The 22,145-nt window shown below is 64.2% G+C and overlaps 5 protein-coding genes across 6 annotated transcripts; 2 read left to right on the top strand and 3 right to left on the bottom strand.

The window, feature by feature from the left end:
• Positions 1 to 96: 96 nt before the first annotated feature.
• CHLRE_13g574750v5 (uncharacterized protein) lies at positions 97 to 5,792 on the top strand. Of its 2 annotated transcripts, none has more exons than XM_043069432.1 (12): positions 97 to 258; positions 336 to 444; positions 669 to 896; positions 1,030 to 1,108; positions 1,298 to 1,446; positions 1,651 to 2,466; positions 2,702 to 2,867; positions 3,013 to 3,488; positions 3,653 to 4,138; positions 4,276 to 4,528; positions 4,670 to 4,866; positions 4,994 to 5,792. In XM_043069432.1, the coding sequence occupies exons 1-12, from the start codon at positions 209 to 211 to the stop codon at positions 5,183 to 5,185; spliced, it is 3,201 nt and encodes a 1,066-aa protein (XP_042917406.1). In that variant the 5' UTR covers positions 97 to 208; the 3' UTR covers positions 5,186 to 5,792. The 2 variants fall into 2 exon arrangements, with proteins under 2 accessions (XP_042917406.1, XP_042917407.1); XM_043069431.1 differs by having other exon boundaries at positions 1,298 to 1,518.
• Positions 5,793 to 5,794: 2 nt separating this feature from the next.
• CHLRE_13g574700v5 (uncharacterized protein) lies at positions 5,795 to 7,816 on the bottom strand. The gene is made up of 2 exons (XM_001693464.2): positions 7,644 to 7,816; positions 5,795 to 7,421 (listed from the first exon to the last, which is right to left on the bottom strand). Exons 1-2 carry the CDS (start codon positions 7,648 to 7,650, stop codon positions 6,169 to 6,171), a joined length of 1,260 nt encoding a protein of 419 aa, XP_001693516.2. The 5' UTR covers positions 7,651 to 7,816; the 3' UTR covers positions 5,795 to 6,168.
• A 150-nt stretch (positions 7,817 to 7,966) lies between these two features.
• CHLRE_13g574650v5 (uncharacterized protein) lies at positions 7,967 to 12,762 on the top strand. Its single transcript, XM_043069430.1, has 9 exons — positions 7,967 to 8,674; positions 8,780 to 9,198; positions 9,410 to 10,052; positions 10,252 to 10,392; positions 10,664 to 10,843; positions 11,004 to 11,294; positions 11,521 to 11,668; positions 11,882 to 11,976; positions 12,215 to 12,762. Exons 1-9 carry the CDS (start codon positions 8,468 to 8,470, stop codon positions 12,443 to 12,445), a joined length of 2,355 nt encoding a protein of 784 aa, XP_042917405.1. The 5' UTR covers positions 7,967 to 8,467; the 3' UTR covers positions 12,446 to 12,762.
• Positions 12,763 to 12,769: 7 nt separating this feature from the next.
• CHLRE_13g574600v5 (uncharacterized protein) lies at positions 12,770 to 18,566 on the bottom strand. Its single transcript, XM_043069429.1, has 4 exons — positions 18,310 to 18,566; positions 17,788 to 17,877; positions 17,619 to 17,685; positions 12,770 to 17,425 (listed from the first exon to the last, which is right to left on the bottom strand). The coding sequence occupies exons 1-4, from the start codon at positions 18,414 to 18,416 to the stop codon at positions 14,597 to 14,599; spliced, it is 3,093 nt and encodes a 1,030-aa protein (XP_042917404.1). The 5' UTR covers positions 18,417 to 18,566; the 3' UTR covers positions 12,770 to 14,596.
• Positions 18,567 to 18,694: 128 nt separating this feature from the next.
• On the bottom strand, positions 18,695 to 22,116 carry CHLRE_13g574551v5 (uncharacterized protein). The gene is made up of 7 exons (XM_043069428.1): positions 21,600 to 22,116; positions 21,380 to 21,481; positions 21,062 to 21,146; positions 20,627 to 20,698; positions 20,190 to 20,278; positions 19,867 to 19,941; positions 18,695 to 19,530 (listed from the first exon to the last, which is right to left on the bottom strand). The coding sequence occupies exons 1-7, from the start codon at positions 22,080 to 22,082 to the stop codon at positions 19,168 to 19,170; spliced, it is 1,269 nt and encodes a 422-aa protein (XP_042917403.1). The 5' UTR covers positions 22,083 to 22,116; the 3' UTR covers positions 18,695 to 19,167.
• Positions 22,117 to 22,145: the final 29 nt, after the last annotated feature.

The raw sequence follows: 22,145 nt of genomic DNA, 5'->3' as shown, positions 1-22,145 counted from the left end.
CTTTTGGGCTTCTTTAGCTGAGGAGCTATAACTACTCGCGGCACGCACGAGTCGAGTCTGAACTTGGCACAGTTCCACAGCTTCAGCGTAGGGCGACCTAATGTGTTGGCGTATTTACTGACGGTAAACAATGATATAGGGGCGGGCCCATTGTTGTGAGCAAGCGAAACTCGCGCGCTGAGGCCCGCGTTGCAGCTAGCCCGGCACTATGGCGAGCGTAATCAGCGACGAGAAGCGAAAGGAATGGAGGCAATACGGGTGCGTATGCGGTGTTGTCTCAACCCCACCGCTCCATGTTCATCGGGCGCTGTGTAACACCCTGCGGACCCGCGCAGGCTAAACCTGCTCATGCAAAGCTTTGGAAACAGCAAGTTTGCACTCAAACTGGCCGCGGTTGTGGACCGGGCAGAGGACGAGGCGTTCAAGGCTTGCTCGACAGACCAGGTGGGTACCCGCACCGGTTCCAGGCCAGCCCCACACGGTTTTGGCGGATACGCCCGGGGCACCGTTACGGCGGATGGACCATGCATTGAATGGCGCCATAGGTTGCGGTTATGGCTGAAGGGGCTACAGTTACGATAGCTGTCATGCAGGGACCTGTTGTTTGTGCCCAGATAGGACACCCACGTAGGATACCCCTCACCCATCATACCGTGTTGCTCCTGCAGGCTGTGTATGAAGCTACGCTGCGGAAAAAGCTAGACAAGTCCAGGGACGGCATCTCTAAAATGCTTCAGCAGCATGCGCACACTGCCATGGCGCAGCAGCAGCAGCAGCAGCAGCACCAGCAAATGCAGCAGCGGCAGCCAGTGCCCATGGTCAACCAGCAGCCGCCCCAGATGATGCAGGTGCCGCAGCACATGATCTCGCAGCCGCAGCCGCCACAAGTACAGCAGGTAGGAAGCATGCAAATGCTTGTGCAAAGAAGCCGCCTAAGTTGTTTCTTGGGTCATGACGACCGGCTGCGGTTCGGGTGCACGGCCACCGGCACGGCTGGGGGTAACCAACTTGACAACTTACGATGTACAGGCCCCTATGGAGCCTGCACCGGAGCAGAATGACGACGGCGCTTTGTTCAATGACTTCCTTGGGACGTTTGTAAACGCAGGCAAGTGAAGTACCCTTTCAGTTGGTGCACGTGCAGGGTGTGTCGCCTGCACATGACTTTTGATTCTGGCAGCGGTGGGCAAGGACGGACCGGAACATACTTGTGTGCATACGTTAATGGACACATCAAAACTCAGACGCAGGGTGAGTATGTGGGCATGTGTATGCGGTGTGCACTACCGGCACGCAGGTGGTGCGGGCGCAGGAATGAAGCAGCAGCAACAACAGCAAGCGCAGCAGCACATGATGCAGCAGGCGTACGGGGCGCAACAACAGCAGCCGGGCGGCTACCCGCAGCAGCCACAGACGGCGGCGCGGCCGGGGCAGGCCCCCACAGCGGTGGGTGTAATGCCGCAGCACCCGCACTTGCACCTAGCTGGCAAGATGCCTGGCATGCCGGCGGCCGGGCAGGTGGGTGCAGGTTATGGGAACAGGGTCTAGCCGTGCTTGTGCTTTGAAGCCGCGTGCGTTTTCGGCGGTCTGAGAGCACAGGACGCTGCATGCTTACCATGTCTGTGTCGCCCTGATACCCGCGCTGCGCAGGGCTACCCCATGGCGAACGTGCCCGTGCCAGTGGCGGGGCGAGCACTGGCGCCGCCGCCGGGCTTTCCTGGAAGTGCAGTCGGCGCAGTGGGCGCACCTGGGGGCCAGGAGGCTCAGTCCGTGTACGGCGGGGGCGGCATGGGCGCTGGGGGCATGCAGGTGCCCGGGCAGCAGGTGCCTGGCATGGGGATGCCGACCGGAGCCGGGGTCCCCATGCAGGGGCAGCACCCTGGAGCGCTGCAGGGGCAGCACGCGCCCAACATGGGGATGGCAGGCGGCATGCCGGGGCAGCAGGTCGGGTACGGCGGCATGCCGGGGCAGGCACCCGCACATGACCCTGCAGCAATGGCAGCGACGGCGGCAGCCGCGGTGCAGCAGCAACAGCAACAGCAGCAGCAGCACATGAACGCGGCGCAGGCTCAGTACGTGCAAGTTATGCAGCAACAGCAGCAACAACAGCAGCAGGCGGCGGCGGTGGCGGCGGCGGCCGTCCAGCAGCAACAGCATCAGATGGCGGCGGCCCGCATGGCCTCAGGCGCCACGTCGCCGCCCCCGCCCGGCGGGGACGCGGTGGGCCTGGCCGCCGCCGCAGCAGCAGCGAACGCACGGAAGCCCGGAATGCCTGGCGCCCAGACGGCGCAAGCTAGCCGGCCGGCGGCCATGCAGGTGCCCTCGCCGGTTCCAACGGCGCCTGCATACACGGCGCCTGGCGCGTTGGGGCCTCAGGCAGGGGCGGCTGCACCCGCGGCGCCGGGGGCACAGGCTGCGGAAGAGCCGGCCAACCAGGCAGCTCTTGAGCAGGAGTACTGGCGGCTGGTAGGTGCGGACATGTGGCCGGGTGGGCGTGTGCAGGAAGAGGGCCTGCGATGTCTGGCCATCGCTCCTATCGTCAGATTGAGGGAGGCTGGCTGGTGCACTGCCCACTCTAGTAGGATTGGGCTGGTCGCTCGTCCCGCAGCTCACCCAGCCAAACAACCTTGCTTTCCGACACTTCTATGTCGTTCTCATCTACAGCCACATGGCGGCGGCTGCAATTCCCGTGCCTTTGCAGGTGGCGCAGCTGAAGACGCGGCAACACGTCCTGCGCGCGCAGATAGAGAAGTATGCAAAGGCGGATGATATGAAAGCCAGCCGCTCCCGCCGCATTTTGTTGGAGGCCTACAAGCGCTGCACGGTGGAGCCGGGGTCGGCGGAGGCCGCCAACTACCCCATCTCAGGTGGGGTGGCTTCTTTGACGCCGTGCATTTCCAGGAACTACTTGAGCAAGCGCATCGTGGCAGCGGCCATCTGCTGCAGCCCGGAAAACGCGTCACTGCGTCAAGCCATGTCTATGCCTTGGGTTGTGTTATGTTGCCCGTGCAGGCAACACGCTGAAGCTCCTCTCAGCGGTACTCTCAAGCTTGGACGGCGCTGGCGGCCGCGCGCGTGCCCTTGGCGCCCCGGGAACCGCCCCGGCGCAGCCGATACCACCGTCCTTGGCCGAAGGCGGCGCCACCAACACCCCACCCACTGCGCCGCCGCCGCCAGCACCGGCTGCACCCGTGGCAATTAAGCAGGAGCCGGGTGTTGCCGCAGCGGGCGCATCCGCCCCAGCAGCTGGCAGCAGCGGCACCAGCAGGGCCGCAATTGTGGCGGCCGCGGCTGTGCAGGGCGCGGTGCGACGTAGTATCAAGATTCCGCGGCCTGGTCAGTCCAAGGCGGGTGCAGGGGCCGCCGAAGGCGGGGGCGCCACCGCAGGCGTGGCGGCGGCAGGCACAGCTGCCGCCATCCAGCCTAAGCAAGAGGCTGAGACGGGTGCCAAGCCGGGTGTGCCCGCGAAGCTGGAGCGCTCATCAGATGTGAGTTACTCGCGCATGACGGCGGACGTTAGCTTTTTTTGCCTCACCTACGTCATTTCACAAAGGGCCCGATACCCAGATGCCGACACATTGCCGTCACCAATGTCCCTCCCCGCGCGCCGCACGTGAATGAATCACCCATTCCCGCTCCCCATGTCCTGCAGTCCGCGTCGCCCGCAGTGGACCAAGTGACGCGGCTGCTGGGCCTGTTGGCGCAGCCGCTCCCGGCCGCCACGCTGCGAGCACACAGCTCCCGCGGCGCCGCTGATGCGCTCAACTTCGACTGGGACTCCCTCATGCCCTCCCTGCCGGCGGCGGCGTGCGCGCAGCTGACCGCTGCGGCGGCAGCAGCAACCACGGGCCCGCCAGCCGGCGGCCCGTCCTCTAGGCCAGCGATATGCGCACGAACCGTCTCGGTGTGCCGGGTGGCGGGGCTGTCATACGAGGCCGCGCGCGCGCCCGACGGGCCTGGTAGCTCCCTGCACGGGCAGGCGTCGGTGGCGACAGCCGGGGGCTTGGAAGGCATGCGGACGCAGTCGCTAGGCAGCCGCGGCACCAGCTGCAACAGCCTGACTGCGCTTGGCGTTGCGCGGGTGGCGATCAGCCTGGCGGCGGCGGCCGGCACGGCGCGGCGGGGCGCCAAACGACCGGTGCGTGGCATGTGCGCCCGCAAGGCAACTAGTTGCTGGTTGGCGCTCATATCGATCTAGCTGCTGCTTGGCGTTCTCTTTACCACCAAGTGATTAGCTCTGGTGCCTCATATTTCGGTATGTCGCTATTCCCGCAGGCGCAAGACGGCACCACGGACGTCGACGGGGACGCAGCGGCGCAGGCGGCGACGCCGGAGCTGAAGCGCCGACGGGCCGCCCTAGAGACCGTCTGTGCGGAGGCGGAGGAGGAGCTCAAGGGCGCCGTGTCGCTGCGGCTTCTGGAGGGGGAGCTGTGCTCCGTGAGCGGGCTGGAGCCGGATGCCTGGCTGGTGGAGTGCGCGGCTGTGGACCTGAGCGGCGGCGGCGCGGCCGGCGCGTCTGCGATGGACGGTGAGAGTCATTTCCGCACCGGCAGTTCGTCACGCTGTGTACGCCGGCTATGTGTCTGCGTACGCTGCGCTGCCGCGCCGCGTAATCCTCAAGGGGTGGCATGGGGATTGTCCTAACTGGTTTTCCCTTGTGCGAATGCAGAGGACGGACATCACGGAAATGCGGCAGCGGCGGGCGGGGCGGCAGGCGCCACCGGCGCTGCCAGTGGTGCGCCGTGGCGCCGGCTGCGCCTGTGCGTGCCGTGGGACTACCCGCACTCGCCGCCGGTGCCCACCTTCTCCTCCAGCGACCCCGCATACAGCCACCCGTACGGCCGGGCAGCGCGGCTGCATTTCCAGGTGTGGTTGGCAAAACACGAGACCGCAACCTGTATGAAGAGGCCCATATATTGTAGCAAGTGCCCTTTTAACGGCACCTGCGGCTATCAATGACATGCGAATCGGTATGTGCAATTTGCTATTGCAGACGGCGCTGCAAGGGGCGCATCACCATCACCACCACGACCACTCGCCGCACCACTCGCTGCTGTCGCTGGCACGGGCGTGGCGAGACGCTGTGGTGCGCGTCAGCAACGCAGTGCGAGCGCCGTCTGCCGCAGCGGCGGGGCCTGCCAGCCACATGCCGCACAGCCTGACGCCGTCAGCGATTGCGGTATGAGCCATTCCCACTGGTGGACTGTATGTCGACGCGGGGATTAAGGTAGTGAAATGTATACATTTGCTGGTATGCTTGAACAGTATTGCTAATACCGTACTGGTGCGTTGGCACATCTAATGCTGTTGGCGGTCCAGGTAGTGTCATGTGTGCACCCTCTGTGCTTGTATCGGTGGCGTTGATTCTTTGGGAGAGAGGCGCAGTGTTGCCTGAGTGTACGGTGCATGAGAGTGCCATTGGCCAGGTCATGGACTTAGCTAGAGTGAAACTGCCCTCGGTCGTAATATCGAGGTATCAGCGGCTCCCACTTCCAACCACGCCTATGTCCGTGAGTCCGTGATGTGAGAAGATGGATTGTCTGCGGGTTTGTTTAGCGCTGGTCCTCTTACACCGCGTGACGTAGACAAACCACACTGATGTGTTGGGACACCAGTGAGAGCTACAGTGCTGGCCTGCCGGGGATGGACGGGGACGCAGGTACGGACCCCCCCCGCCCCCGAGGTGCTCCCCGCGGAGCTAAGCTGGTCTGTCAGCGATAGTCCGGTGGCGAGGGCGCTGTAATCTACAGGCTGGGTGTCTCGGGCCCCACGCCCTGATAGGCCCTGAAATGTACCTTCACCTTCCTTCCGTGCACAAGCAGCACATGTTTTGAGCTGGCCCATGCAGTGCTTCGGGCTACTGCCTTGGTCTCATTCGGCAGCAGCAAGACAACGGCACCCTTGCAAGGCAGAGATCCCTACGACTTGCGAGATATGATACCACCACAATATAGTGCGCCGCGTAACTACTGCCCCCTAGACTTCTCACGCCAGACACAGTGTACGAGCCGTCTAGACGCAGAGTCCATGCCAAACCGTTTCCACGAGCTACTTCTCCGATGACATATTGTAGACACCAGTCAGAACGTTGACGGAAGTCAAGTTGTTGTCTGCCTAGCACTGTTGATATCTACCTAGTACTGTCTCCCTGCCTCAGCTAGTGTGCCCCTACCGCCAGAGCGAGTCCCACTGCCCAGCGCCAGCCGGCATTCCCGCCATCCCCATGCCGGCCCCCATGCCCATGCCCATCCCCATCGAACCCATGGGGCCGCCGCCCATTGGCCCGCCATATGACCCACCATATGGCCCGCCTCCGAAGCCAAACGCCTGAGCGCCGCCCAGATACGAGCCAACCGTGTTAACGGGTGTTGTCGCTCCTGTACCACCCCCGCCGAACGCCGCGCCCGCAGCCGCACTGAACCCCGCATCCGCCGCGCCTGACGCTGATGCACCGGGCATGCCCGCCGCGCCACGCGGCACGATGGCGCCTGCGGCATCCGCACCCACCGCGGGGGCGGCTCCACCACCTGCGGCGGCAGCCGCTGCCGCCGCCTTCTTGGCTGCAATAACGGAGGCGCGTTTGCGGAACAGCAGGCGCAGCACGAAGCGCGCTATCTCCGCGTACAGCGAGCCAGCGCGGTCCAGCAGCTGCAGCAGCGCACTGATAAAGAAGTGCACGGCGTGTGTGTTCTCATCCACCAGGAAGGACAGCCGGCCGAAGAAGTGCATGACGCCGTTGATGACGCCCATGAATTGCTGCCACGCGCTGGGCGGGTGCGGCGGGCCGCCCATGGGCCCGCCCGGCCCCATCATCGGATTGTTGGGGTCCATGGGCCCGCCGCCCATCATGCCGGCGCCAGCACCATACATGCCGCCACTGGCGCCGTACATGCCGCCGGCGCCGTACATGCCCCCTGAGCCGTACATGCCACTGCCGCCATACATGCTGCCGCCGCCGTACATGCCGCTGCCGTAGCCACCGCTGCCATACATGCTGCTGCCATAGCCGCCGCTGCCGTACATGCTGCTGCCGTATGCGCCACCTACGCCACCGTAGCCTGGCCGGCCGTACATGCTGGAGCCGTACATGCTACCGGTGCCATACATGCTGCCTGACGTCCCGTACATACTGGAGGTGCCGTATCCGACGCCGTTTGTGGTGCTGTAGGGCCGAGAGTATGGTGATGCGCCGGCGGCGTAGGTGGAAGCGCCGTATGGGGAACTGGAGGAAGTGACGCCGTTGGCAGTCTCGCCTTCACGCTCCCAGGGTCGAGCAGGGGCACGAGGGACAACAGCAGAGGCGTCCGCGCTGGCTGCGGCAACAGCGGCTTGTGGCTGCTCCCAAGGCTTTGGGCCTGGGCCCTGTGTCGCAGTGGCTGACGCCTTTGCAGCCTCCCAAGGCTTGGGCGGAGGGGAGGCCCCTGTCAAGGAGGAAGGCATATGGGCGGGCGTCAGGCGGGCGTGCATAGGTCCGGCCGCGGCACTGGCCGTGGTTCCGAGTCCTGCAGGCTAACTCGCCGGGCCGGCGCGCGACCTCTAGGCACCTTTGATGCCTCAATACAGAAACTCCGAACGCAACAACAAGCTGGGCTCTCGCCAAGCGCGGACGTTGTGCTCATTCAGCCAGCTCAGCTCGGACTTACCGCTCATAGCCTCGGGCGCGTTAGGCTCTCCTGAGGTCCCAGTTGCACTCTACGATGGTCTCAAAAGCTACAGCTGGGGCGAAGTCGCAGAGAGACGACGCCTTCCACACGCAAAGAGGGCTTGAAGTTGAAGTTGATTCAGCTCGGAATGAGAAGGAGCCAAGCTTCTAAAATGTCACTATGTTATTTATTGCGATTGAGTTGCCAGAATAATGACTGTGCCCGTCAATAAGCGGCCATCCAGCGTTGCGATGACCTGTGCTTGTCCTGTCTCCCTCGACCACAATTTCGTTATCAGAACAGTCGCATGACAACGTTCGTGGGTGCCTCTGCGTGACTCGTGACGGGGGTATGCAAGGCAAGAGTAGTCGAGGAGACCTGTAAGCATGAGGCTATCCTGGAATCAAGCATGAGTGTTAGGGTGTGGGGTTGACGGAGTAGGAGGAAAATTTGGGTAAGGGTTTCGCTCCGGCGGTGAGACTGCCAGGTGTGGCAAGGCGTGTCAGCTAGGGGACGGGGCTGGAGCGTGCCAAAGCCCACTCCGCAGCGGTAGTCCCTTTGGCGCTGATATTGGCCCTACGGACTACTCTCCCTTAGGATATAATCCAAGGTCAGAGCACTCTTACCTCGCACTGGCCTGGGGATGCAGACTGCGGCATGCACCCGCATGCGTGAACCCCACGCCAGGGCCATACTGCTGATCGAGTGGCCAAGTCCCAAACTCCAAAACTGCTAACTGTAATTCGGCCATGGATATATAGTAGTGTCCGGCTTGTTCTAGAGGCTCGTTCTAGAGGGACATCTGAATGGGCTCGCCGTGAAACATGGCCGCGCGAGAGTTCGGAGCTGCAATCTTTAGTCCTGGACTTTCAGATGTGCTTCTGTACCACCGCAGCGAGCAGGAGGGCTGGGCGTTCCCCTTCGGGTTCACAAATGAAAGCGATGTGCACGTTGTTGCGGCCGCTGCGGCCGTGCAGCACCTCATTGGAGTAGACATAGGCGATAAAATAAGCCGGGGGCACTGGATCGAGGTGAGTTGACCTGTGTGCCGGTCAGCGTGACTCCTCGCTGGGCACGGCGTCAGCCCCGTCCCGCTCCGATACAGACAACCCACCACTTCTCTTGCCTCGCCAAAGGTCGAGTACCCGGCCACCGGGGCGCTGGTGCGGCTATACGTGGCCCTGGGAGTCCGTCCTCAATTGACTGTGCCTAGGCCGCCGGCTGAGGGCGCCATCGCTCGTTGGTTCCCGCTGCATGCGATCCTGCCGCCCGTAAACGCCATCCTTCGCGGCAGCGGCGGCAGTGCTGCCGGAGCCGGTGGTGGCTCGCGCAAGCGGCACCACCAGCAGGGGCACGCGGGCGGGCCAGCGGCACGGGGCGGCACCGGGCGTGGCGGCGCCGGCAAGCAAGATGCGGGGGACGAGGACGAGGAGGACGGGGGCGAGGAGGAAGACGAGGAGCACGAGGCCGAGGAGGAGGAGGCGCTGGGCGGCCAGCTGCTTCTGGAGCCCGGGATTGCGCCCTTCCTCGCCAAGCTGAAGGCGCTACTAGACAAGTGAGAGCATGGCAAATCGGCCGCGCGCCGCATGTGGTTGTGACGATGGGGTGGGATCTTGCTGTGCTCACAACACTACTTGTTTACTGTGCGACCGTTAGTGGAGGGTGAAGGGCGTAGGTACTCAGCGTAACAATATCTCGAGGCGTGCGGGTGTGAATCAGCTCAAACATGCCCAATACGTGAGTGTTGTCAAAACTGCGCCCCGCAGGCACCCCGAATGGCGAATGGCGCAATTGGACCCACACCTGACCCGCCTCATCCAAGACGCACTCGCACCCCTAGCCACCACCGCCCAGCCGACGCCGGCGCCGCTTTCCAGTCAGCAGAGGTCTGCCCCGGGCGCGGCAGCGCAGGAGGCGCCGGCAGGCGGCAAAGCAGCTGACGCCCATGCGGCGGCAGCAGCTGCGGTAGCGAGCGGGCCGCAGCAACCTGTGGCAGCAGCAGCATCGCAAGAGGTGGCGGGGTCAAGGAATGCGGAAGCGCAGGGTGGTGGGCTGGTGAAGCAGGAGCCGATAGACGACGAGAGCACGCCAGGGCCGCTACTCGGCGCCCTGGCCCTAGCAGACAGGCCAGAACCCGCGGCAACGGACGGCGACGGAGAAGGGGCAGGCGGTAGGGGCGCACACGCGCGGGAAGCGGGGCACGACGCAGGCAGCGGCGCCGCTGCAGATGGCGCCGACGGGAAAGCAGGGGTTGCAAGAGTGAGCTCGTCGGCGCCGGAGCTGAGAGATGCCGGGGTGGGAGCTGGTGCTTCTGCTGGTAGCGACGCCGGCGCAGCGGCGGTGGAGGCCGGCGGTTGGTGCGGGCCGCGGCCTCAGGAGCACCTCGCGGAGTACTGCCGCATATTCGAGGTGCGGTGACGGGGCAGGGCAGGGCAGGGCAGGGGACGGGGAAGGCGGCGGTGAAAGGAAACGGTACATGCGGCATATACGGTCCTTGTCTCTTGCGCTTGCAGCACGTTGCTTTGACCTGTACAGCACCCACAGCCCACAATGCAACCATCCACGTTCTGCAACCCCTGTGCGCCCTGCTGACCCCGCCCTCCTCCAGCTGCCGGAGCCGTGCTACAGCCTGGTGGTGAAGAAGAGCGCGCGGCGGCCGCTGGTGACGGCGTCATGTATCCTGCCGCACCTGGGCGTGCAGATCACACCCGACATGCACGTGCCGGGCGGCATGCAGGCGGCGTGCCAGGTGCGAGCCCATTTCGCAGCCGTGTAGGGGAGCCGCGCTTGCCCGAGTCAGTGATCCCGTTTGGCGCCGGAGTGGCCCAGCGGCGTGTGGGGGCTGGCGGTGTGGTATGGAGGCCGCGTGGTTGTAGCACCGCTGCGGCTGAACCGCGCTTACCGGCATGGATACGCTGCTGAATCCAAATAGATTCCTTACAATCCCCTTGTTCATGCTTTGACGTTTGGAAGACGCAATTATTTACGTACTTTACCTTCTCATTCATGTTTCTTCACAGGCCGCGGCGCTGGCGGCCATGTTGTGGCTGGAGGGCGCGCTGCCGGCCGACGGCGGCGAGAGCGTGCGGGTGGTGCCGGTGGGCTGGCCGCCGCTGCTGTCGGAGGCGCGCGGCGAGTCGTGGGAGGCTAGCCAGCAGGCTCGGCGCGCAGGCGCCCGGAGAGAGCTGGACTCGCAGCGGGTGGGTGGCTGCGAGGGCCCGGGGGGGGGGGTGGGCGGGAGCGGGCAAGACGCGGTGCGCGGGTGAAACCTGGCATCGGCAGTTCGGTATGCAGCATGAGTGTTGCTTACGCTGTGGACCGCACCACCACGTACCGGTCTGCTGCCGTACCGTGTCACAGGAGGCGCTGCTTCGCGAGATGGACAAAAAGCGGCAGCGGCTGGTGGCGGAGGCGGCGGAGCTGGAGCGACTCATGGCGGCGCTGCGTGGCGGCGAGGCCGCGGACGGTCTGGGGCTGGGGGTGGGGCTGGGGTTGGCGGAGCCCGACCTGTCCCGCCTCACTGCCTCACTGGGCCTGGGCGGCAGTGGCAGCGGAGCCGGGGGCGGAGGCGGCGGGGATGCTGGGGGAGGAGGCGGCGGCGCGGGCGGCGGTGCCACGGCGGATGCGCCCCAGACGGACGCGTGCGCCACGGTTAGTGTGGCGCGTTGCGTCGTGACGAGGTTTGGATAGCGTTAGCGGGGCGCCAGGCTATTCATACATCCATGATGCGTTCAACCTGTTGTACCGGCACGGCATTGACGTCGGCCGTTCCTGCCGCTCTGCAAGCCTGCCTGCCGCTCTGCAAGCCTGCCTGCCGCTCTGCAAGTCTGAGAGCCTTTGCCCATTCCCATTGCTGCTGGACTGTGGTGGTGCGCAGGCGGGTGACGGCGCGGGAGGTGCTGGCGGCCTGGCGGGCTCGGTCACGGTGGGGCTGCGGGCACTCCAGTTCCGCAGCTCGGGCTCCGGAGCGAATGGGGGTGGCGGCGGCTCCGGAGGCGGCACAGGAGGAGGCTCAAGGGCTCCAGGTGAGTCCATGTACGCTCGCGAAGCGCGCAAGGAAGGACGCGCATCAGGCACGTGCACGTCGTCTGATCAAATGTCGCTGGGATTCTCTTCTTAGCGCAGGCTGAGGCCTCGCGCCGAATGCCGGTTGTGCGCTATTGCCGAAGATGCTTAAACAAACGGATGCGCATGTCGACTGGCGCAATGCAATGAGTGTACCGTATCACGTGTTGCAGGCACCAAGCGTCCACGCGAAGACGGCGCCGCCGCCACGGGAGGATCTCAAGGTCCAGGCGAGGCGGCTGGTGGAATGGTGAAGAATGTGGTCATGGTGAGTTCTGGAACGGGGCCCATCGGAAGGTAACGACGCTGAGCTGGGCTTTCGTGGGCGCGTGCCTTTGACTAAAGCTGTGTCGGCAGCTGCATTGCATCGTACACGTACGGCGCTTGTGAAGTTAATTGGTTGCTTTCTCGCACACACACTGTCGTTTATCGTTTACTTTTCATGCTTTGTGCTGTCATCGCATAATGATTCATGGAAACTTTACGCAAACATGTGCACCCCACAGGAGCTGAAAGAGTTGTGCGACCGGAAGCGGTGGCCGCAGCCGCAGTACAACTACACCTCAGGGCCCGGGGCCGCCGGGGGCAGCAGCGCAGGCGCCACGGCAGTGGTGACGCTGCCGGCTCAAGCGGGGCTGGGCGAGTTCAGCAGCGGGCCGCAGACAAACCGCAAGCGGGCCAAAGAGGCGGCGGCGGCAGCGGCGCTTGCGCAGCTTAGCACGCTTGGGTTGAAGTGAGATGGACAGTAGCCGTCGGGATGGAAACGGCTGGATACCCAGGCACAAGTGCCTTGGTTGGTGCTTGCGCTAGCCCTGCAGCAGGATTCGTCGTGGCTGTAGCAAGAGAGTCCCGTGAGCCAGGGACGATTCGGGACAAGGGATGGCAGCTGTAAGCAGTCGGGAAATGGGCTGAGCCCACAACATGATAACACGAAATCGTCTGAGCCTCTGAGGGGCTAATGAAGTGGCCTGCTTCGCGGTGACGTGTAAGAGCCCAATCTGCAATAAAGACGCCTTGGCTGACAGAAACCGAGCGGGATGATCCCTTCTTCGTGCTTCGCCTCCTTTTTTAGTTTACACATGTCAAGCATCGTCAATATCGTGCGGTTAAAACTGTTCTGGTTCAGCACACTTCCACTTAGCCGCGTCATTTGTGCGCCAGTGACAAAGCCATGGTTGCTCAACTGGCACAGAATCTCAACCGCAAGGCGGTGGCGCTGCAGGGACTCCGTCGCTACATCATCTGAAGCTTCGTTTACATTCGGTACGTTACGTACCAGGACAAGCCCTGTCAGCCCGCCACAATCCGCCCAAAAACGTGTCGGGGACCGAGACACCCAGCGGCGTGCAAGTAATTCGTTTGCCAACGCCGACCCGGCTCCGGTAAAATTACGTGCCCACTCGTGGCTGCGACAGGGTGGCAGGCGCAGGATGTGTGGCATCGCCTACCAATTCCCAGCGCTTCGCCATTTGGTGTTCGCCCTCTCAGCCACTCAATCACTCACTTCCCCTCAGCTAGCTTACATGCACGCCCCCCGTCCTCTTGCCGGTCCCGCTCGCCTAACACACCGGCCTATACGTACACGTGCATCCTGGTGGGGGAACATGGGATTCGCAATTTTTGCCCGGCCCAGCCAGACACTCTCACGTACGCACTCAGCAACAGATCCTTCCATGCAATGCCCAGTGTCGGCTGTAACTGTCCTGATGGCAAGTGTCAAGCTGCAGTGGCCACGCAGATAACGCCATCATTGCGCGCAGCCTGCGCCGTGACCCTTCCGTCACCCAGCAACTTCACACCGTCTTGGCATCGCCACCGCACGCTCAGCGGTCAGGTCATAACTACATCTGACTCAACACCAGTCCGAGTGAGGGCAAGGCGCTTCCCCCGTACATCTGCACCAGTCCGAGCGAGTGTCCATCCATTCTTCTTGACACAACGCGCTTGTAATCCGCGCAGTGTCCCCCAGTGCAAGCCTGGTCCAAGTCATCCCCCATATTACTAGGCGTCGGTAGCTACACGCCGGCAGGGCGGGGCGATACAGCTTTTGGAAACAACGACTGCTCAAGACCGAGGACCGAACTGCGCGCGTACATGACCTCGTTGCAGCGGCTAGCTGCGCACGCGCGCGGTGTGCCCGGGCTCCAAAACTGGTATTGAGACATTTCCCCGAATGAAAACAACCGAAAAAAGCCACCGAGCAGACACTTTGTTTGCGGTCTGCCGTAACTGGTGCACCTTCTGTGCGCAGTTGGTATCACCCCTACTTCGTCGCCCGCAAATGAGGATTGCGCGGCGAAATCCGTCAAGAGAGCAATCCACCCGCTCGTAGTCATGGTCCGTGGGGTTACGTGGCGCGTACCCGGTGGCATGGCTTGCCAACATCGGGTGTCCACAAATTCATACACAACACGCTTGGACGCGCAAAGACAGACACAAATCCCATCCACACACGTCACAACCGATACAATAACCCATCAGACGTTCCATCCTTCCCCACGTTGTCAACGGTTACGCTTGGCCGCTGTTTCCCCTCCATCGCACCGGCTCTACAACTGCCCCGTTCCCACAGGCCCGTGCCGTCAACCAACAAAAAATGTTAACGACCACAAGAAAGCCTGCGTGCGTGTCCGAGTCCTAAAATTACTGTCTCAACATGTGTTCGCAAAATAGTTCCAGTGCATGGTCAGTGGGTGCAGCAGGTTCCTCCGTTGCACAAGGGGTTGCGAAACATCCGTATTAATGTTGCTCGCAACGTGGAAATGGAACAAAGGCTAGTCAACTGCCTGCCAATACCGTAACGCTCACTGGCCAGCCTGCTCCAACCTTTTTAGAAGCACTGCACGTCAAGCGTCCCCTATAGCGCGTAGCGCGCATGGCCATTTCCTTCACCGCGAGGGCTGCAGGGGCCGACCAGCCATCAGAAAGCCGGACTGCTGGTTAGCCGCGGCACCGCCCCCGACGAGGCCCATGTCCATTGCAGGTGGCTGCATGCAGCCGGGCATGGCGCAGGCGGTGGGTAGGGCTGACGGCGGCGGTGGCACGGGCGGCAGCGGTAGCGGCACGGGCGGCAGCTGCGGCACGGACGTGCCATCAGGCGGCGTTGCGCCAGTACCGGGCGCAGGCTGTGCCCCTGCTGCTGCGAGCGTATCCGAATGGCCGGCGGAGCTCATGAACAACCGCATCACCGGTAGCAGCTGGTTGCACCCAGCGGGCGCGCCCAGCACCGTCGCTGGGGATTCCTGAAATAGCGGCGGCGCGGCAGCCACGGCTGCAGCGGCAGCCATGCTTGGCGGCATGCCCGTAGGCATGCCGTGCCACAGAGGCGGCGGCAGCATAGATAGCGTGCTGGTTTGGAGAAGCGGCGGAGCGGCCACCGGCAGTGCAGGTGGCAGTGGCAACGAACCAACAACCGGCGGCGGTGGCAACAGGAAACTGCTCATGACGGAGCCGGCCGAGCCCAACGGCTGCGGGACGGCCGGCGGGGCACCGGGCATGGCTGGCGCCGCCGGTGTAGCAGACACGGGAAGCGGCAGCGGTAGCCCCGGTGAATGCTGCTGGTGCATCTGCTGGTGTGTCAGTGGTGGCGCCGCGCGCAGGAACGCTGCTGCCATGGTTGCCATGTTGACCGCAGCGGCGTTTGCTGCCGCCATGTAGGCGAAGTTCATGCTCATGTCCGGAGTCAACAACGGGGCCAGCGCTGCAGGCAGGGTTCCAGTGGCGTCGCTGGTCGTGCCCGCGCTGGGACACCGGCCGTGCGCGGCTGCTGCTGCCGCCGGGGCCGGCAGCGCAACGGTCGCAGCGGACGGCGCTGTCGCGACCGACGAGGTTGTCGCGGTGGCATCCGGCAGCAGCGGCAGTGCGTCTTGCTTGGCGGCGTGTGTGCAGCCGGTGGCCTCCGTGTCGCCGTCGCCTGTGGTGGCCCAATCCACTGCGTCCTTCGCTAATAGCGCCGCAGACGAATGGGGTGATGCGGGGGCATTCTGGGCCTGCGGCTGAGCCATTGCCTGTTCTTGCTGCGCCTGCATGGCGGCTTCTGCTGCAGCAGGAGCCTGCGCTGTGGGGCGGCCGCCCTGCGAGGCGAGTGGCCCGCCGCTGTTCTGGGTCGAGGCACTGACACATTCCGACACAGCCGGCTGCAGCCCATTGCCTTCCACCTTGTTCCCTGCTGCCCCAGCCGCCGCATGCTGCCCGCTCGACTGGGCATCGTCGGCAGCGGCGCACGCCTGCTCCCGCTCCTCCTTGATTGGCAGCAGCTTAGGCGTCGCCTCCGGCACACTTTGGCCGCGGCAGCCGGGCGGCGCAAAGCCGCCGCCGCTGTGTGCCGAGCCCTCGCTGATGCCGGGGCCGCAGGCAGCCACATCAGCCTGCGGCTGCTGCGCCTGCTCCTTGCAGTCCATCGCATCGCCGACAGCCTCCTGGGGAACAGTCGTAGCAGCACCCTCCTTGGGTTGCTCAGCCTGCGGCAGCACCGGCATGCCGGCACGTGGCGGCACCGGCGTTGCCAGCGCCTCGCACGCCGCCTGCGCCAGCAGGTCCAGCGGGTCCTTGGTAACACCCGGCGCGCCCGGCGCGACGGATACACCAACGGAGGCCGGCACAGCGACGCTGGGGCGCGGCGGCACCACCACCGCGGGCACCGCTGCCGTGGCCGCCGCCGGTGCGGCCGCCGCCGCAGTGGTTGTTGCAGCTGCCGCTGCTGCTGCCGCAGCCTTCCTTTTCCTCTGGTCCGCTATGCGGCGCCTGGCCGCCATGATGCCGCCGCTGCTCGCCGCAACCAGGTACACAGGCAGCGAGCCGAGTGGCGTCTCAGCGTGGCCTGACAGCGGCGGCGGCAGCGCGGGCTGCAATACGCTGGCGCTGCGCGACGCGCGGCACTCTAAGGGCGCAATGCCCGGGTGCCCGTCAGGCCCCCAGTCCCAGTCCTGCGCTGTCCGCCGCGCGCCTGAGCGAACCTGCTGCAGCTGCCCGCCGTCCTCCTCCTCGCGCTCATCCTCGTCCACCGGCATGCTGCGCCGACGCTGTTGCGACCCGCTGTCGGCACGTGACTGCGGGCGAATGCCGTCTGAGGCGTCCTCGTCACACGCCAGGGGATCCTCACTGGCGGCCTCGCCGTGCGCAGAGCCGCGCCGCTGGTGGCCGTTGGAGACGCGGGGCCGGGCCACAGAGCGGCCGGAGCTGCCCGGCACAGACCCGGCAGGCGGCTGGAAGAGCGGCGGACCCCCGGGCAGAGGTAGCAAGCCGGCGAGCATGGGCGGGGCGGCGGGCTGCGCCTGAGTTGCCCGCCCGTCCGCGTCCCGCCGGACAACCGTGATGTGCACGCCCTGCTGTTGCTGCTGCTGAGCTAACAGGTGCCGGCTGGCCCGCATCGAGCCAGAGCCCAGCCCGTCCCCGCCGCTGTCCTCCTCGTCCTCACTGGACTCGCCGCCCGAGGCCCACGAGGGGTCCTCTGAAAGCTCCTCAGATGAAGATCGCCGCCCTCGAGCGCCACCACCCCTGGACCCTCCGTGCCCCGGCCCGCGGTGGCCAGGCTGCATGCGGCGGCGCTTCTCAGGCAGCTCGTGGCTTCCCTCCGCGTGCTCCTCAGACCCATCATCGTCCTGCGCGTGGCGCTTGCCCGGACCCCGGCTGCCATCCGAGTTGAGCTTCCGTGCTGCAGCGGTCACCGCCAAGATCCGTCGCCCGCTCAGCGCTGCTGGCTGGAGGCGCGCGGCAAGCTGTGGGTCGTCGGCACAAGGGCCCACCGGTCAGAGCGCGGCTCCCCCAAACAAGCGACATCGCAAGATCAACCCAAATGCCTGTGCTGATCGACATCAACAGCAGCGTTGTAGCTGACGAGCGGTCTGCACACTACGAGAACGTGCAGGCCCGCGCAATTTCCGGTGTTGCGCGCAACATGCCCTGCCTTACCTGCTGCTCGGCTGCTTTCCCCGCGCGGTACCTCTTATAGTACTCGCAGGTCTTGCTCCCGCGCACTCTGCGGCGCATTGGTGCTTGATATTAGGCATTCGGGCGCGGCACAGCTCCCTCGCGACTGCCGCCGAGAGCATGAAGCTGAGTTGCAATCCAAAAAGCTTACCTTCGTCCCTTGTTGTGGCTTACGGCCGAAAAGACGGAAGGCCGCTCGTTACTGTCCGGCCAAACCTTGTCCGCGTTCTCCCGGTGCCACCTGTGAGTCATCACACGTATGTGCATCATGAAAGGAACTCCGGACGCGCCGAAGAAGGCAAGACGCGGGAGTCAAGGGTCAAACGTGTTCCCCGCGGGAAGGACCGAACGCGCCCCGCGGCGTTCCAAGAATTCGCGCCCTAAGTGTGCGCGCGATAGAACCTAGAATGCCCCGTTGAGGAAGTTTAGCGCCGGTGCCTCCGCGAGACCGCGCACAACAGTCGCCGACGCCGCAACTCCGGCTGCGGCCCGCTTCGCAGCCCAGTCCACTGCTCTTATCTTGCACTTTAGGAGCGCTAGTTGCAATTGCAGCCCAATGCTCGTCGCGTCAAAGCCAAGAGGCTCGCGGCGCAGCACCCGAGTTATGCAACCCCCACGCTGACTGCGCGCAAGGGCCTCGCAGACCCGCGTTGGTCCTGCTGCTGATCCTTACCTTCGAACATCATCCACTTTCGGCTTCAGGCCCTGGTGCTTCTCCGCGAACTCGTCACACCACCTGTTGAACACCTCCCACCGGTACGCCACACCTTCGTGCCCCATTCGACCTTAATTCTGCCAGTCCTAGGTCAAAGTGCTCAGGGCTTGCGCCCGCCGGAGCCGGGCCGGCTGACGTCGACAAGTCGTCGGGAGTTCGTCAAGGTCTGAGCAGGAAAAACTCATATGTTTGGCGTCATACTGCATAACTATATGTCTAAGTCAATTGAAATTGGTCTAAGTTTAAAGTCCGGGTGTTGCTTTGGGGTAAACCCTTCAGCGCCGTCACCATGTGACCGCGTGCCGGTCTCTCAAGCTTGCGAGCGACCAGTTATCTAGCGAATTTTTATGCAACCTTACAGAAGACAAGCATGTGGCATAGAGGGCGGCCCGTCTTATGCGCGGGGTTGCTCGCGTGCAAGCATATCGCCGAGTTGTTACTGCTGCGGACTTTCCGCGCGAGCCCCGAACAGACCTCGCAAGCTCTGGCAGCAGCCAAAACAATGTGTCATCCCATTCCATGCCTGGCACCTAAGCCTGAGATAGTGGGAGTCGATTCCTCTTCCCACGCCAGCCTGCCCGGCCTTCCGAAGTAATACCGGCGTAATGTTTCTGGAGGGTAATGCCAAGACCTTAGAACGCACACCAGCTCGTGTCAGCAACATGGACTACGGCTAGTCCCCGCACATATAATCCTTGCATACTCGTACAGTTGATGCGTGTACGTCCAACACTACCAACACGGCGGAGGCATGTGTGCAGGACTAGCCCCCTCTCACCTAAGTTCCCATCGAAGACAGCTCCCACTCTAAGCCTTTCACGCGTAGTCTACCCCCTGGCTCCGGTCGCTCTGCCCCTGGCGGGGGGGCGCACCGGCAGCGCCCGGCGCTCCGTACCCCAGGCGGTCCAGGCCCCGCCGGACCCGTTCAGCGTCCTCCCCCTGCAGCTCTCCCAGCCCCACGCTGCCAGACCGCTCTTCACCCGGCCCCGCCGTGCCGAGCTGCACACCGTCTGCAGTAGCCCGGCCCTTCATCACACGACCCTCATCCACCGGCTGCTGCTGCTGCTGCTGCTGCTGACTGCCACTGCCGCCCCCGCTGCTGCCTCCCGCCAGGCGCTGATGCACCGCGTCCGCGAGCACCTTGCCGGGGCTGGCGTTGCTGTCGGCGTACGCCTCCACCTGCACAACCATCGTCCAGTTTCAGAAGCAAGTATTTTGTGTGGTCGTTTTGGGAAGGGGGTTAGGGGGCTGCACATATTGTGGGAGTTTCCCGGCCTTACAACTCCCAGAGTCCCAGTGCACACGGGCACGCAATACTGAGTCCCGACGGCACTCCAAAGCCGGGTCAGTGGCGCAGTACGCATGTAACGTTGGCCCGACCTCCAGACGGCGAGTCAAAGTCTGGAGCTAGCCTCGCGTCGCACGCACGTACGCATGCACGTGCACATGTACACACACGTACAGCACACGTGCACCTCCAACGCCCCTACCACTGCAGTGCCGTCACACACCCACCAGGTCTGCCAGCTGGCTGCCTGACAGCTCGTGCAGGCGGGACACCAAGTTCCGACCCAGGCAGTCCAACACCATCTGTACGGCATGTGATCAGGAGCGAGACCGAGTGCGGAAGGTTGGTGCAACGCAGGGGGGTTACGTAAACCCAAGCCAAACCTGTATGCCCATCAAGCGTGCTGATTTCCTTGCGCTCGCAACGTGAACGCGCGCGCGTACGCGCGCGCGCACACACACATGCACGTTTTGCGTTTTCCAGTTCTAGTGTTGTCTAACACACACACTCTCCGCCCCATCCAGTCCCCCAACCCCATCCTGCCCCCCACCTGGTCCTCCAGATGCAGCCGCCCCAGGCTGGCCGCCACCTCCACCGCCTGTGCCGGGCTCAGCCGCTCAGAGCCCGCCACCACCATGCCTGAGAGCCGCCCAGAGGATTGGGGTTGGCAGGGATTTGGGTATGGGCGGGGGGGGCACGGCGCTCAGGCCAAGCATAGGTGAGCTTGACAACGAATACCATGCCCCGGACACCGATTGCATGCCGTGGGCCAAGGGCGCTACATACGGTGCTGCAGGGCGCTGCGCATGTGGCAACAGCACCGCCGCACGTGTGGCGTATGGCGCGTCGTCGAGTTCTGCCGCATGTGTCATTCTGGCTAGCACGCATGGTTGCCCCGGCTGTGTGCAAGTAGGTGTCAGCTTGTCGGGAGTTCCGGGACCCAGCTGCCGCGCCGCCTCCACAATGTGCACAGGACCAATAACTCACTTAGCAGGGACTGATAGGTGGAGTTGGCCGCCAGCCGCCCTGCACCGCCGACGTCTGGCTGCTCGCTGCCGCCTGCACGACACAGCCGGTTGTCGGGTGAGTGGATGGTAGTCGTGATAAGCGTCAGGTGGCGGCAGCCGCACCGTACATGCAGGGCAGGCGTGGCGGAACACGTCTTTGAGCGCACGTGTACAGATACGACATCGCATTTGGATTTCACATCAAACCGACAGATCCAGTCACGTGCTAGCCGCAATAACACACGACTGGCCTACCGTGCACCAAGCCCGCCCGGCTCTGCAACGAACTTCAGACTTCCCATCCCCGTGGCGCTAGTTGACAAGAACTGGGTTGTGGCCCGTCAGCAGCCCGCCAACTAAGCCCCCACTCTCCTGCGCCTGGCCCTCCACACCCTTGACCACGGCTGCAGCTTGCCTGTGCCGGCAGCGGTGTGTGACACTGCCCTCAGTGCGGCCACCAGCGCCGCCTCATCAAACTCATGACCCAGCCGCTCCACCACCTGCACAGGTACGATTGAGGAGGACAGGAAAGGGCAGGCGAGTTCACCAAACCCAAACCATACGGTACATACTACGCAACCGAGACGTAGAGGGCGTGTCCCAGGGCGGCGGGGCCGGCCGGCACAGCAGGGCGTAGTGATGCGCAGCGTGGAGGCGGTTTGCAGCGTGTGCCTGTGCCGAGCAGAGTCGCGCCAGGCAGGCCATCCATTGTGACATCCATGCCAAACCGCACCTGCAGCACTGATGCGGGGTCGCCACCACGCTCCGCATCTTCCAGCTCCCGCAGAATCGCGGCACTGTTGCCGTGCTGCTCGTGCGGCGGCTCGACAGGCGCCTACAGCACAAAACAGAGCGCACCGGCGGCGTCAGCCCCAAAGGGCCCCGAAGACGACCGGCACGCGCCCGGCACACGCCAAGCCCAAGCCCAACATTGCGCTTTCGTTCCAGCTCACCTCCCGTGTGCCTGCAGCCGCATTGTTAATGTCACCACCCCCAGTCTCCCTTCCGCAGGCTCCGGCGCTAGTGTGCAGCAGAGCCGCGCGTCTCCAGTAAATCGGCCGAGTGGCCAGACCGTCGCTTCCGCCGCTGCCGCAGCCGAGGCGGGCCACTGTGCCCCGTAGCACCAGCATTCTAATAAATTGGCTGCTGCCGCTGTTTACGGTGGCGCCGCTGCCACGGATGCTGTCAGACCCACGGTGCGCCGTCAGCTGCAGCGCCCGCGGCTGCAGCTCAGTGCTGCTGCAGCCGCGGGCGTCGCCTCCACGGCTGGTGTAAGACCCAACACTGCCAATGCCACTGCTGTCGCAGGCGGGGTTACTGCTGGAGGCGGAGGCCGGTGACGAAGGGCCGGCCGGAACCGAGCCCAGCAGCGCCCGCAGCGCTGTTGTGGCGCGGCCGCCGGCGCCGCACAGGGTGGTAGCTGAGAGCAGCCGCATCTTTTGGAAATGGATAACTGCGGAACGGTGAGCGAGGGTTTTGAGGTGAGTGCGAGGGCCACG

This window comes from Chlamydomonas reinhardtii, chromosome 13, assembly GCF_000002595.2.
Source record: "Chlamydomonas reinhardtii strain CC-503 cw92 mt+ chromosome 13, whole genome shotgun sequence".
NCBI classification, from domain to species: Eukaryota; Viridiplantae; Chlorophyta; class Chlorophyceae; order Chlamydomonadales; family Chlamydomonadaceae; genus Chlamydomonas; species Chlamydomonas reinhardtii.
This window is presented reverse-complemented; position numbering and strand designations above follow the sequence as displayed.